Here is a 16,159-nt window from a genome sequence, read left to right as displayed (position 1 = left end):
AATGTTATTGAGCAAAATAAGATCATAAGACAAAAATTTGAGTTTTGTTTTTGAGTTTTTTCGAAGGTATGGCGGAGAAGATGATGGTGCTTTTTGGTTTTGTTGCACTGGTAGCTTTAGTGGTGGTTTGAGATATTGACGATGGCGTTTGTGGCTCTAAGAGGTGGAAGATGAAGCTGACGTATCAAGCAACTCTTCTTCTTTTTTTAAATTCAAAATTAACACGAGTGTGCCATGTATGAGAAATAGTGAAAAATTTGACGCCGTAACTAAAAAGGATTAACTTAAACATTTTTTTTCATAAGTTGAGACCTTTTTAACTTTTTAAAAAAGTAGGACGAATTTAAACATTCTTTCTCTTTCGAGGGACCAAAAGAAGTATTAAGCCTAAAAACAAATAATAACATATTATGTGTCTTTTTAAGTTTGAAAAGAAGTATATTATAGAGTTGAATTTAATGCAATACATTTAACCGTGTTTATTTATTTATGGATATTTAGATGTAAAATCATAACTATCAATACTTTATACTTTTCTTAATTTTTATATTGTAATTGTGAACAAATCTATATTTTTATCTTGAATCGTCCATGAAATTAAGTTGGGTAATTTGTTGTGTGTGTAGAGTTATAATTTTTTGTTTTTTATTTATCATTATAAAAAATAGTTTTATTAATTTATAAAATTAATTAAGAAATTATAAATACATGTGAATTAAAAATTAAAAATATAGATTAGAAATTATATAATATTTGAATTATGGTGTCATACTATGTTTTGTAGTAATGCATAGTTTTTTAACCACTAAAGACATAAATAGTGACGGTTATTTTACTTTTTTTTATAACAACTATTTTCAGTATATACTATGTATATGTATATACTTTTCTTCTTTTTTTTAAGCAGGGATGACAAAAATGACTAGGTCTGGCGGGCTAGACTGGTCAATCCATCCATCTCAGTCATCTTGTTAGCTTGTCCATCTTAGCCATCCTAGCTAGCATGCCCACACTAGCAATCCGACCATCTTGTTAGTTTTTTTTTTATCTAAACAATCTTGTCAACCCGTTCATCCTAATCATCCAATAAGCCTGATTCATCCCGTCCAATTTGTCCATCCCGACCATTCTCGTCAACCCAACCATCACACCATCTTATCTATCTCAATCATCCTAACAATCTCATCCATCTCGACCATCTCGGTAATCCTTTCAATCTCATTCATCCAACCCATCCCATCAACTCGTCCATCCCAACCAACTCGACAGCTTGGCCATCCCGTTAGTCAGGCCATCCCGCCTATCCCGACCATCTAGGCTAGTCTAGCCAGATTGACTAATGCATCCATCTGGCCATCTAGTCAGACTGACCCATCCTGATCATCTAGTCAACTTGATCCATTTCATCCATCCTTGTCAGCTCGACCATCCCGGTCAGCCATCCATCTCGATCATCTCGTCTGCCTGTCCATCCTGGTCGTCTAATCATTCTGGTTATCCCGTCAATCCGTTCATGTCGGCCATGTAATCAATGAGCTGTTAAATAATCTTTTGTATAGTTTAATAATACATTATGTTAAATTGTCTTGTATTCTATTACTCCATCAAAACTTAATATTATTTATTATAATTAAAAATACTAACAATGAATGATTCCCATCAAGACAAAAACCGAATTGTTAAAATCAGACTAACCAAAATAAGTAATTGATACTAACAATATTGGCTTTATGATTTTTAATTTTTAATATTAAATTTTTTTCCAAGTAAGTTCACAAGTTACTACCACCCTTCCCATTTATGTGTTTTTAGAGGAAAATAAGTATGTACTAGACTCAAATTCTCAAGATGAAGTTATTTTTCACTTCGTCTATGTTTATCTCTTTTATTTGTTTATTTATTTATTTATGTTTTGAAAATGCTCTCTCAAAAATTAAAGCAAACAGCGATACATAGTCTAAGTTAATTCGTATTAAACATTTTCCGATCCATTTGGTAGATGCATAACTAGTCTTTAATTATTCTTGAATACTATTAAATCGGTATTCAATTGTTTGGTAGGTTTTAATGAAAGTGTAAATTAAATTAACGTTTTCATAATAAATTTACCGTATTTTTTTTTTAAAAATGATTAAAAATTTATATGAAATAAACTAAAAATAATTAAATATATAACAAAATTAATTTAGGACGAAGAAAAAAGACTATGTATTACTTTAATTATTAAAAAAAAATATGATAACATGTATTTTGTTTGTTTGGAATGATAACATATTAATGAATATGCTCTACCAAACAAATATTAATAAATAAGTTTACCTTGCCTAAAACAGGTTTTTATATAATTTGGCGTAAAAATTTCATTGCTAATTAAATCTAAATTGCTATTTGTATAGTAGTGTAATATATGGCAAAAAAAGAATGTTAGTTTTCTCTTGTAACAATGTATACCTCCTTACTTACCCCATTTTTTTATAGTTAAAACTGATTTAAAGATAAACTAAAAAAAAAAAAATTAAAACTTTAAAAATTATTAAAATTAGTTTCAATAAAAAATGATCAAGTTAAAATTAATTGTCTCATATAGAAGATCATTTTATTGATTTTAAAAATATTTAAAATCACTTTAATCAACATAATAATTATTTTAATAGTTTAAAAATACATAAAAGTATTCAAATACATACATTTAAAATTTTTTAATTTTAAAATATAACATTTTATAAGTAAGGAAAGATAATTACGATTTATTAATATTTACTTTATAATATTGTTTAAATATCAATTGTGTAAAAAAATATTTTTAAACTTCTACTGTTGAATAGTATTTTTAGAAAACAAAAATAATTTCTTAAAGGAAATTAATTAATAATGTAAAATATTTATTTATGAGGCTTTTCGCAATATTATGTTTCATGGAAATATTAAAATAATAATAATAATAGTAATAATAACTATACTTATATATAAAAATATTTACATTCATTTTCTCTATATCTTTTAAATAAATATTTATATTTTGTATATTTTTTAAATTATAGTTACCTCCCATATATTTTAGTAAAATATCATTCATATTACTTCTTTTATTTAAAATATTATATTGATTTGAATTTAAACGAAAATAAAAAGTTAAATGTTTACAATATAAAAATGAAGAATTTTATTAAAAGGTTGAATGTTTTAATTTATTATTCTGAATTTTGAATCTGTGTTCATGGTCTGATAACCTAATGACATTTAAGAAATATTAGGAAAAATAACAAAATCTTCTTATAATTAATTTACTTATATTTTGTTTACAATTTTCTAATTTTTATATTTTAAAACTTTAATTTTCATAAATTTTTTGTTTAACATTTAGTAGTTTTAATAAATAAGGAATGTGATGATACTCTATTTAAAATAAGATACTTTATTTAAAGTAATAATAAAAAAGGGTGATCTGATATGATATTTGTACGGGTCTTTCAATTATAGAAACCTTACTTTCCACTAAACTTCATTTAAGAAGACATAGGAGATGAAAGAAGATTATTATAATTAATTAATTCAATTTTTTACTTTAAAAAATCTTTTTAAATTTTTACGTTTCAAAACATTAATTTTTGAAAGTTTTTTATTTAAAATTAAAAAAATATATTATTTTTAAATAAAATAAAAAACGTATTTCATCATATTAAACATATAAGATACATATGTGTCGCTTATTATAAAAAAGAATTTTTTTTGATACAGATAGAAAAAAGAACAAGTATATATTTAAAATTAAAAGAATATAATCTTTTAAGAAAAGTGTAACTTTTTACTTACCAAAAAAAAAAATGGAATTATGGATCTGTCTTTTCATGTTTTCTTTTGGCTCCTTAACACAGCGTACTTGATGCCCTCTCCCATGCTTAAAATCTGCATTTTTCTCATCATTGCACAATTTCCATTCTTCTCTCTCACGGTTTTCGGAATTTCACTTTCACTTACATTCATGACCTTGCTTCTTCTTTACTCTACTTGCTACTGTTGAAGGTCTTCCTCACTCTGTAGCTCTACCACTATCTTTGCCCTCTGTCTTTATTCACATGCACGACAATATTCTCTTCATCCCTCTGTAAGAAAACCCTCTTTTTCTTTCACTATGAAAAGATTTACATGTTCATCCATTCTTGCATTTTCATTTTCTTGTACTTTATTTTATTGTAATTTTTTATTTTTAGAGATTTAGATGTGTATACTTTTGTCTTTTGTTTTTATTATTTGTTTTGTTTACTCCTATTGGATGAGTCACGTGTAAGACTGACTAATAGTTGTTTTATATTCTTTTGAGCGTAAGACTGACTGATAGTTGTGTTATATTCTTTTGAGCTCAACTTGCTTTTAGTAAGTTTATGCCATTTTTTATTCTTATGTAATGAGATTGTGATTCACTGATTGTTCATTTCACCAGTGTGTGGTGATTGCTTAGGCTTTTAAATTTTAAGCAAGTTGAGTGGAATGGATGATGACACGAGTCATTCATTTACTGCAAGCTTGAGGTTTTTGAAATTATCCCTAGGGAAAGTCTAAAGCGTTGTGGGGTGTCTCTCTCAGCTTTGTTGGAGAAAGATGAGATGAGAATTAAGAAGAATAGAGTCTGTATTATTAAACTGAAAAGTAATGTTGCTTATATACAGTGTGCATTATATACAGTGTGCATAGAATATAACCGTAAAGCAACAGACAAAATGATGAAAGTGCAAGCTATTAAAGTTGTTTGACTTGACTTTCTCAATACTCCCCTTCAAGACAAACTCACAGCACTGGTCCTAACTCCAATTTCCTTTCTTAGCCACTCAAACCTGTTAATCTTCACTGCCTTCGTAAAAATATCAGCTAGCTGGGCTTCAGTGTTGCAGTAGGTCAAGGCTATTCTTCCTTTGTTTACCATATCTCTGAGAAAGTGATATCTCACCTCAATGTGCTTGCTTCTACCATGGCTCACAGGGTTTTTTGAGAGATTGATTGCAGAAACGTTGTCTATCTTCAACAACAGAGGTGTTGTTACTGGAATCATCAACTCCTTCAATATTTCTTCCAACCAAACCCCCTGACAAGCTGCATAGCTACCCGCTATGTACTCTGCTTCACAGCTGGACAGAGCCACCACGGGTTGTTTCTTCGAACACCACGAAATGGGAGAACCATTCAGCATAAACAAATAGCCTGATGTGCTCTTCCTTTCAACACAGTCTCCACCATGATCTGAATCAGTAAACCCAATGAGTTTTAGACTTCCTCCATCAGTGTTGTGCTTCCCGAATGGAAATAATATGCCAAAATCTGCAGTGCCCTTGACATATCTCAACAGTCTTTTCGCTGCAAGCATATGCGTCTTCTTTGGCCTTCTCATGAATCTGCTTATCAACCCTACGCTGTATGAGAGATCTGGTCTACTATTACACAAAAAACGTAGTGAACCTACAATCTGCTTAAACAATGTCTCTTCTGAATCAGCTTCGTTCTCATCATCAACCAGTTTCAGGTTCACCTCCATTGGACTTCGTGTTGGGTTGCACACAGACATGTTGAATCGTTCCAGCAACTCCTTGACATACTTCCTCTGATGCAAGATCATACCCGCCTCAGTATAAGTGAACTCCATGCCCAAAAAGTAGCTCAGTTTTCCCAGATCTGTCATCTCAAATTCTAGCTGCATAACCTTCTTCAACTCATTTATGTGTGTAAGGTTTGATCCAGTGATGAGCAGATCATCTACATACAGGCAGATGATAATCAATTCTTCTCCTTTGCCTCTTCTTACGTACACACCATGCTCAACAATACATCTAGTGAAGTCGAGCTTCACCAGAAACGAGTCTATGCGCTTGTTCCAAGCCCTAGGGGCTTGCCTCAGTCCATATAACGCTTTCCTCAGCCTGTATACACGATGTTCCTTTCCTTTGCTAATGAATCCTGGTGGTTGCTGGATATACACCTCTTCCTCCAACGGACCATGCAGGAAGGCAGACTTCACGTCTAGTTGAAACAGTGACCAACACATTGCACATGCCACTGCTATCACTAGTCGAATGGTTTCCATTCGTGCCACCGGAGCAAATACCTCAGTGAAATCCAGTCCCTGCCTCTGGAGAAAACCCTTAGCCACAAGTCTGGCCTTAAATTTTGAAACCGATCCATCAGGCTTCAGTTTTCGTTTGAACACCCATTTTACTCCAATACTCTTCTTCCCAACAGGGAGATCAACAAGCTGCCAGGTTTGATTCTTCTCTATGGATTCGATTTCTTCCATCATAGCGTTCCGCCACACAGCTTCCTTCAACGCCTCAGATTCGTTTATGGGTTCTGCCCCAGCCAGCAAAGCCATGTGCACCAAATCCCCTTCATCGCCTATCTGTGCGTCTGAATAGATCTCACAATCGTCAAACCTCTGCGGTTGCACTCGCTGCCTTCTTGGTCTATCAGATTCATCACATTGAACATGATGCCTGTCCTCCGACATTGTTGTTGACTCCACTGCGATAGGGTTGTCCTCACCTTCCGCCATTCTGGCTTTCACCAAGCTGATACGCTTGTGATTCCAGTCCCAGCATCTGTCTTCCATGATCACCACATCTCTACTCAGGGTGACTCTCTCTTCAATTGGATCAAAGAGTTTATACGCGCCAGTGGGATGATATCCGATGAGCACCATAACTCTGCTCTTATCCTCCAACTTAGATCTCTTCTGATCTGGGACATGCATATACGCAAGTGATCCGAACACCTTCAAATACCCAACTGTCGGTCTCTCACCGCTCCACACTTCAAGTGGCACTTTACCCTCTAGTTTCTTCGTGGGACACCTGTTGAGAAGGTGAACAGCTGTAGAGACTGCCTCTCCCCATAGCTTCCGTGGCAGTGATTTCTCCTTCAACATGCTTCTTGCCATGTTAAAGATTGTTCGATTCCTCCTCTCAGTAAGCCCATTATGCTGAGGAGTGTATGGGGCAGTGACCTCATGTGTAATTCCATTCAACTGACAGTGACTTTCAAAAGTCGTAGACGTGTATTCTCCTCCACCATCTGTTCTCAGTATCTTCAATAGCTGTCCGCTTTCCCTTTCAGCATGTGTCTTGAAGCGTATGAATGTTTCAAGTGCATCACTCTTCGCCTTGAGTAAGTAAACCCAAATCATTCTGCTAAATTCGTCGACAAACGTGATGAAATACCTGTTCCCAGCAACTGTAGGCACTTCAATTGGACCACAAATGTCAGAATATACAACTCCCAAGCAGGCCTTTGCTCTCATCTTCAATTCCGCTTTGAAGGGCTTTCGTGTCTGTTTCCCAGCAATGCATGTTTCACACTCTCTTCTTGGTAATGCAATCTTGGGCAAACCATGAACCATTTCTTTCACGTTGAGTTGTTGTAGGCTCTTAAAGTTCAGATGGCCAAATCTTAAGTGCCACAACCAGCTTTCCTCATCGACTTTCATAGAAACCATGCACTCAGAACTTTCAACTGCTTCTAGGCTGACTTGAAAGGTTCTGTTCTTGGAGATCTTGCATCTCAAGATCAGATTCTTATCATTATCAAAGAGTTCGACTTTGTCATTCTCCATCACTACCTTGAACCCCTTTTGGATCAATTGTCCAACACTTAGGAGATTGCACCTCATGTCTGGAACAAACAGCACACCTGTGATCACAGCATGCGATCCATTCTTCCTCCTAATCACAACATCTCCCATGCCTTCAACTCTCAAGGTACTGTCATCAGCGAACTTGACTTTACTTTTCTTCGAGTCATCAAAGTTGATCAGCCAGTCCAGATGACATGTCATATGGTTCGAGCACCCAGAATCAAGATACCACATGTCGTTTTGAGAGTTGGAGCCTTCACCTGACGTTGTCACCATCAGAGTTAGAGGTTCTGAATCTGAATCCTCTTGAGCGACATTTGCTTCCTTAGACTGATATTGCTTTTGTTTCCCTTCATCTGCATGGCACTCTGATGCAAAATGCCCGTACTTGTTACAGTTGAAACATTTTATGTTTCTTTTATCCTTTTTTGAATGATGGCTTTTCTCTTCCTTTCCACCTTTCTCCATTGACATAGACCCATTCTCAGTCTTGTCTTTATCAAACTTCCAATTCCCCTTTGATCGTTTCCCTTTCCACTTCTTGGTTTTCTTCTTTTCATCATGCTTGGAGTGGTGCACTTTCAGCGCCTGTTCATCGTTCTTGGCTGGGTTTCTGTCAGCCATTCTCATTTCATGGGCTTCCAGCGAGCTTTGAAGCTCTTCAACCTTCATCTTTGAGAGATCCTTCGACTCTTCTATCGCAACCACAATATAGTCGAACTTCCGTGGCAGCGATCTCATGATCTTCTCCATAATCATCAGATCATTGATAACTTCCCCACACCCTTTCATATGGTTCGTGAGAGTGAGTACCTTATTGAAGTATTCGCCAACCCTGCCGCTGTCCTCCATCTGCAGTAACTCATACTGTCTTCTAAGGGTTTGAAGCTTCACTTTCTTGATCTTCTCCCCTCCTGTGTGACAACGTACAAGTGTACTCCAGGCTTCTCTGGCAGTACTGGCATTCTGAATCTTCTCAAAGTGGGCATCATCAACGCACTGGTGAATGATGAAGAGAGCCTTGTTATCCTTCTTTTTGAACGCAGCTTTCTGTCCTTCAGTTGCACCCTCGCTGGGCTCACGGTCATCACCTTCAATAACGTCGCTCACGTCTTGAAACTTGAACAACACCCTCATCTGTGTGCTCCATCTCGTCCAGTTCTTATCCGTGAGTATTGGAAGATTTGCAGTGGAAAGATCACTCCCCGCCATTCTTCTTGCTTCAAGATCCAACAAACCCTACACACGCTGTGTTCTTGGTTTTCTTGAGACGCAACCCTAGGCTCCCACGTAACCTCGCTCTGGATACCAATTCTGTTGGAGAAAGATGAGATGAGAATTAAGAAGAATAGAGTCTGTATTATTAAACTGAAAAGTAATGTTGCTTATATACAGTGTGCATAGAATATAACCGTAAAGCAACAAACAAAATGATGAAAGTGCAAGCTATTAAAGTTGTTTGACTTGACTTTCTCAATAAGCTTCCTCTTTCTTAAAGTGAATTTATCATTTGCAGTATCTTGTGTGATTTAAAGCAGTCGAGGAAGTAGGAAATGGGAAATATGTTGATTTGATTTCAAATGAAATAAAAATAAAAAGTCTCTTTTTGTGATTTACCGGCAGAGAAATAAGAAATGTCTTAATCTACTATGGGGATTGTGCTTTCCTAGCCATATTTCATATGGTGAAAACTTACAAAGAAAAGCGGCTTATGCACAAGAACCTGTTCTTGGTAATCAGTCGTGCACAGTTTTTCTAAACTTTAAATAAATGAATCTGTTCAGCTTGAAATAACTATTCTAGAAATGCTACTCACAGAGCTGATTATGTAAGCAATACCTGTTGATACAGAATTATGTATATGTTGGTTTTCCTTATGTTATCTAATGACAGATATGATAGTTGTTGGCTCTCAACAGTTTTGTATTTGTGATTTTCAGGTACAAGGGGCAGACACTGAAGTAGAAATAATATATTCTCATTTTAAATGAGATGAACAGACCTACCTTCATTTTCATAATAGGAATTTGTATAGGCTTCGTGGTTGGGATTGGTTTGACATTATCCATAGTACACTGCCTCGTAAGGAGAAGGAAGAAGCCCGCAGAGGTTGATAAGAGCATTTCTCACAGAGCAGTGACCATTCCTGTTAATGTCAAAGGGTATGATTCTAACTCAACATTATCAGAGGGTGAGGAGTCACCTAGAACATCTGAGTGGAGTAACATGACTTTATGGTTGGAAAATCTTAGGAGAAGCAGTGCAATGTCGGCATGCGGAATTCCCAAGTATTCTTACAAGTACGATAATCTTTATATTGTTTCCTACTTTGATCTCTTAGCTTTTTAAACCCTACTAATCATTAATTATCTTGAGAGGAGATGTTCGTGCAAAAATAATATTTCTTCTGGATATGTGTCCTTCTGCTTTCACTTTTGAAAGCAAATACGTCCAACAATTGTGTGTGATAACTCACAAATGAGTAATATCTGGCAAACCAATGTGAGGGGCAAAAAAATAAAAATGTCGGGTTGAATGAAGGTTTTAAGCTGCAGCTATATTGTCATTGAAATCTTTAATATGGCAGAAAATTGTTGGTAAATACAGTTTATACTTCATGTTGGGAAAAACCAAAAACAATATAATGTGGAAATTCCAAATACAAAGAAAAAACCACGGCCATTGTCTACAACTCTCAATCCTTTGACCCCAAGTATACTCACTCTCCAAAGCAAAATTTTAACTACAACTCAACACTCTACTACAAAAGTATAAGAAAAGCCAAAAAAGTAGCTCAAAGTGTCTTAGACTTGAGATGAGAAACAACTTAGACTTAGAGTCCATTATATCATCACCAACACCCACTCCTTTTCTTATTCTAGGAGATATGAGAGTTTACAAGATGCATATTTTCATCATACTTAACCGTTTGCAACTGCAGTCTCAAAAACCCTCAGACATTGTGGTAGGACGAGTTGGGGAATCTTCTTTTAAAACCATTAGCATAATAAAATTGTCTAGATATTATAAACAGCAAGAATGCAATGAAATTTCTCTCACAGAAGAGAGAAAGTATAACCTGAAATAGAAGAAGATTAAAATATGCAACATTACTGGTAAGGAAATATATAATTCAGCTTGGATTGTATTCGATTAGGAATAAAGTTGAATTATAATACATAAGTGGAGTGCAATCCTTATCTTATAAGTTGATTTTGTTAAGTTGAAATAGATATAAACCTACTTACTAAGATAGTATCAAAACCTATCTTAGTCAAGTTCTTTGGGACTATTATGCTATTGTTATTGAGTTCTTGTGAGACCACCTATAAATATCTAATTCCATATTCAGGATGTTGATTCCACGGTGTTTTGTGGGGTGTTTGTATAACATATTTCTTAGTAGCTTAGTAACTGAAGTAGGTAATCATCTCTCTATTTTCCTTTTAGTTGTTGCCTTTGTGCTGTGTATTTCTTCATGTTTTAAGTTTTTTTTTTATCCTTGTGACACCTTTTGCAGAGATATACAAAGGGATACTTCTAATTTCACCACCATCATTGGCAACGGAGCCTTTGGTCCTGTTTATAAAGCGCAGATGGCTACAGGTGGGACAGTTGCAGTTAAAGTCTTAGGTACTAATTCAAGACAAGGAGAGCAGGAATTTTTAACTGAGGTAAATGGTATACTTAGCTTTCTATTGATGTGTCAGTATAAATTGCCTTTTGCTTTTGTATTGAGTGAGGAATTTTGTATTGAATTAGGCTCCCAATAGGATATTGCTTCCCAGTAGGTTTCTCTGCATTGTGAATTCTACTGAGTCTTTACCTTAAAAAATATATTGGGAAATTGCGTTACATAAAAAGTTAAGTTGGGTAAAAGTCCTCACGGGTAAAAAAATCTTACATTATTAACCTTGCACTCATTATCCATATATTATATATACCGCAGAATACCACTTTACCAAACTAATTGATATTTTTAGAAAAGTAATTATAAAATGATATACATTTACATTCATTTGACACATTACACGGATAAAATAATCATAAAAAGTAAATTTTTGTATTTTTAGAAGAAAAAAAAAAGTAAAAAGTAAAAAGTAACAAAGGGTATTATCAAATGAATATAGAAAATTTGTGTGCGTCAAAATATCATTTCTCTTTCTGGAAAGTTTACTTCAATATGTGAGGAAGGATAAAGAATCTGTGCATACTACAATTTCTTAAAATTTTACAGGATTGATATCTACTTTAACTTTCACTTAAAACTTCTCTGGATAATTTGGAAGGCATTTCTTAGGATGTAATTATACTAAATCTTCACTTTCCCCTATGTCTTGTACTAGTTCTTCTACTTTATTTTTTGGTGGCATTAACAGTTAGAGCTAACTGTCATTCAGTTACTTTACTGGTAACTACCTTTAATTTACAACAAGCTACAATCCAACTGTTCTTTACTCCTATTTTTCTTTTTCCAGACATTTTACATTTTGACTGATGATTTTGGATGGTAAGACTAAGACAGCTTAATAATCCTTCCTTTCACGTTAGCAGGTTTTATTACTTGGAAGATTACATCACAGAAACCTTGTGGATTTGGTGGGATATGTGGCAGACAAAGGAAAACATATGCTTCTTTACACTTACATGAGCAATGGCAGCCTTGCTTCCCATTTGTATGGTTAGAAAGAGATCCATTTTTTCTTGTCAATTATACTAGTAGGTGAAATTTGTTTGTACAGTCCCAAACGGAGTAGATGTTCTCAGTGTCTAATGACTTCATTATTTGTCCTCAATAAAATGGTTCTGTATTGACATATCTTGTATCAATGATATATATCAATAAACTTCTAATTCAATAATTTTTGAAACTCTGAGTTGCCTTTTGAAAAATAAAACATTTGATTATCCTCTGACTGAACTTTTATATTTACTTTGTTGGTTGTCGTCCAGTCCATGGTTATATAGTATGCATGCTTTACTGTTCATGTTGCGGTTCTTTTATTTCCTCGTTATAGCTTTAAACCACTGGTATTTTACTGACAAAATTATCACCACATATATGAGGAGATCAAATTAATCTGGTTATATATTGGGCTTCTTTCCATCAACTTTGACACAGACTACCTATCATACTGCAAAAGATAATTCTAGGAAACAAAATTTCATATTTTCTTCCGGAGCTTAGAAGAATTTTTACTTGTACTCTTCTTTGTTCTCCGTTAACTTACCCTTGTGGGTTGCAGATTTCGGAAAAGGTCGTGAGCCAATGAATTGGGATTTGAGGCTTGGTATAGCACTAGATGTTGCAAGGGGACTGGAATATCTACATTGTGGGGTATATATATTACTCAAATCAACTAATTAAATCGGTCAACTTACACATGGAGAACATGGAATGGAATAAGTTTCCTTTTGTTTTCTTCTTATTTATAATCGAACTTGTTGCAGGCTTCTCCACCTGTTGTGCACCGTGACATCAAATCTTGCAACATACTGTTGGATCAGTTTATGAAGGCCAAGGTGATCTTTGCACTTTTAGTTCCCACAAATTAAGATATTGGTGATACTTTAAAACTTTCATGGGGCATTATTAGTTTGGGTGCCATTTTTCTCTTGTTATTTATTCTTCCATTTATGCATTGCATTTCATAAATTTTTCTTTTCTATATCATCAAAATGATGCTGCCATAAGCTTTCCTGAAAATGATATCTTATTTTTGTTAAGATTCTGCTGCAATTTTTCTTCTCATCATATCCCTTTACTTGCTTCTGTCCATATTGAAGCTCAAAGCCTTTCTTCTTTTATATATGTTTAGGTCACTGACTTTGGGCTTTCCAGACCTGAGATGATCATACCTCGCACATCAAATATCCGTGGAACTTTCGGATATCTTGATCCTGAGTATTTGTCTACAAGAACCTTCACTAAGAAAAGTGATGTTTATAGCTTTGGTGTGCTACTGTTTGAGCTCATAACTGGCAGGAATCCGCAGCTTGGGCTCATGGAATATGTAAAACTAGTAAGAACAGTATCTATTTGTGGGTTTCTTTTTGTGTGCTGGTTCTGTGCTGCATGCATGTGTCTTGATACATTTGAAAATATACAATTAAATACTTAAGATTGACACAGTATTTCTTTACGGTTATCATTAGGCAGCCATGGAAGGTGGGGGTAAGGTTGGATGGGAAGAAATTGTGGACGGGCAATTAAATGGAAAATATGATGTGCATAATCTTAACGACATGGCTTCACTTGCATTCATATGTGTTAATGAAGTCTCCCAAAGCCGACCAACGATGTGTGAAATTGTTCAAGCATTATCTCAGCTTTGTAAGAGGAATGGTAAAAATCTTGGCCGAACATCATCTGCTGCTGCATTAAAGGATGTGTGTATTGAAGTGGACCAGATTGAAACTAAGGACTTTACATCAACTGCGAGTACAGATATATTGGGAAGATTGCATAGCCGATGATCTTTGAGAGTCAGCTACTGCTTTTGGATGTGTAAATACCTGCTTTCTATTTTGTTTAATCAGTTAACAATCCAACCTTTTTACCATACTGGAATTTTGTAGATAATTGCATAACCAATGAATCTTTGGTGAATCTGCAAATGCCTTTGAAGTTTGGATGGTAAATATCTGCATTATAGTTTACCACTACATTTTTCCAGTTATTGCCTGAATTTTATCATATGAATTTCAAAATTATACATCTTTTGCACATTCGTCAATTAGATGTCAAATGACTAAAGATGTGATGACGTGACCAATGTGAGGTAACATCCACTCCATAATAGAATATGCATTATATTTTTTAATTACATTTTATGAGTGAACTATTTTACTTTCATAAATTTTACCATTGAATTTTATGAATTTTAGCAGTGAATTTTAAATTTTGTAAATTTTAGCATTGAGATTTTAATTTTGTAAATTTTACTATAACACTTAACAAAACTATTGTCTATTAATATACATATAGATGATAGTAATCACGTATTTATTAAACATCAGGACTCAACGTCCCAAAATGAATAGATATCGTGGTAGTTGAAACGCAATACAAATTAGGTATCGGAGAACTTATATTTTGAATTGTGATTCATAAAATTCATAAGCATTGAAGAAATGTAAAATATAAGACATAAACATGTTAAGATATAATTAATAACAAATTTAAAAGTATATGGTTGGATTGAATAAGTTTTCCTACGATTCGTATCATGCGAGTTGCAAATCATAATCACACATTATCCTAATTATTATCATATATCATCATCATTCATATATTATCATTATATATCGCAACATTCAAATATTATTATCATATATCTCATTATTTCACACCATCCTGTTTAATTCAAAATACATATCTCAATATCACGCTTTTGAATGCAAATGAACTCATTTAATTAGACATTATCTCATGACTAAATGCAAGACGTCCCATGAAGACTTTAAATTATGATAAACTTGTCTCAACATGATCAAGTTTTAATTGCTAAAAGGATTGTCACTTCAGTGGCTCCTCCTCAAATAAAGATTAACCCACTTGTTTTATGACGAAGAAATATAAAAAAAGAGAATAATTTTTCTAAAAATTATGATATGCTTTATAATAAAATTGTAAAAGTTGAATGAAATGTGTAATTTAAAATATAATTCATATTCAAAGGTAATCAAACATGCATGTCACATCATACTTACAAATAATGGGTAACTTTTATTCATTGATTTTTTTAACATTAAATAATTATATAACCGTTTATTTATATATAATAAGAAATAACCATATATATATATATATATATATATATATATATATATATATATATATATATTTAAAAATAATTATATAACCGTTTAATTATATCACATTTTATATTTATTATATAATATTTTAAAAATCATTTGGATACAATAAATTATAGTTGAATATTTTTTCTAAATAAAATTGACTAACAATGTAAAATTATAATTTTAGACAATCGTTTTATACTGCGCACAAATTATAATGTATGTAATCTCTTTAAAAATATTAAAATTTAAAACTAAAAAATATATGTTAACACATTCAAGTATTATTTAAAAAAAAAAACTGTGACTTTCTGTTACGAATAAAAGTTTGTTAATATATTTTTAGTCCATATTCTTGAGTCCAAATGAATACTTTTATAATTATTTTCTTTTAAAAAACTAAATTATTAAAAAAGTAGTTTAATTAATTTGCTATAGGGTAAATAAATATTTTTTAAAATTACATTGATTTTTTACATTTAATTAAATGTAAATTGTTTTAATATGAATGTTCTACTATTAATATTTTCTCTACGGATAAGAAACTTTTGCACTCAAAATTGGCTTCAAATATCATTTGCTTTTAAAGGGTTTTTTGTAGGTTTTTATAATAAATTATGGTAATAGCTCTATTGTTTGATTCAAATGATTTTTAGGTTGCACAATAGCATTGTAATATAATGAAATTAAAGTCTCATTTTAGAATAGTCTTTATGTTGTGAGTTATATCTTTAACAAGAA

General features: G+C 33.1%; 1 protein-coding gene across 2 annotated transcripts; it reads left to right on the top strand.

Annotated features, from left to right (window-relative positions):
• The first annotated feature begins 3,846 nt into the window (after window positions 1–3,846).
• Window positions 3,847–14,257, top strand: LOC108337518 (calcium/calmodulin-regulated receptor-like kinase 1). Of its 2 annotated transcripts, XM_052876822.1 has the most exons (9): window positions 3,847–4,105; window positions 9,556–9,777; window positions 9,868–9,915; window positions 11,136–11,289; window positions 12,170–12,296; window positions 12,862–12,953; window positions 13,067–13,138; window positions 13,435–13,638; window positions 13,772–14,257. In XM_052876822.1, the coding sequence occupies exons 2-9, from the start codon at window positions 9,608–9,610 to the stop codon at window positions 14,090–14,092; spliced, it is 1,188 nt and encodes a 395-aa protein (XP_052732782.1). In that variant the 5' UTR covers window positions 3,847–4,105; window positions 9,556–9,607; the 3' UTR covers window positions 14,093–14,257. The 2 variants fall into 2 exon arrangements, with proteins under 2 accessions (XP_052732782.1, XP_017429565.1); XM_017574076.2 differs by having other exon boundaries at window positions 9,556–9,915.
• Window positions 14,258–16,159: the final 1,902 nt, after the last annotated feature.

Source organism: Vigna angularis, chromosome 1 (genome assembly GCF_016808095.1).
Source record: "Vigna angularis cultivar LongXiaoDou No.4 chromosome 1, ASM1680809v1, whole genome shotgun sequence".
Classification (NCBI taxonomy): domain Eukaryota; kingdom Viridiplantae; phylum Streptophyta; class Magnoliopsida; order Fabales; family Fabaceae; genus Vigna; species Vigna angularis.
Note: the sequence above shows the minus strand (reverse complement) of the source record. Positions and strands in the feature narration are given on the sequence as shown.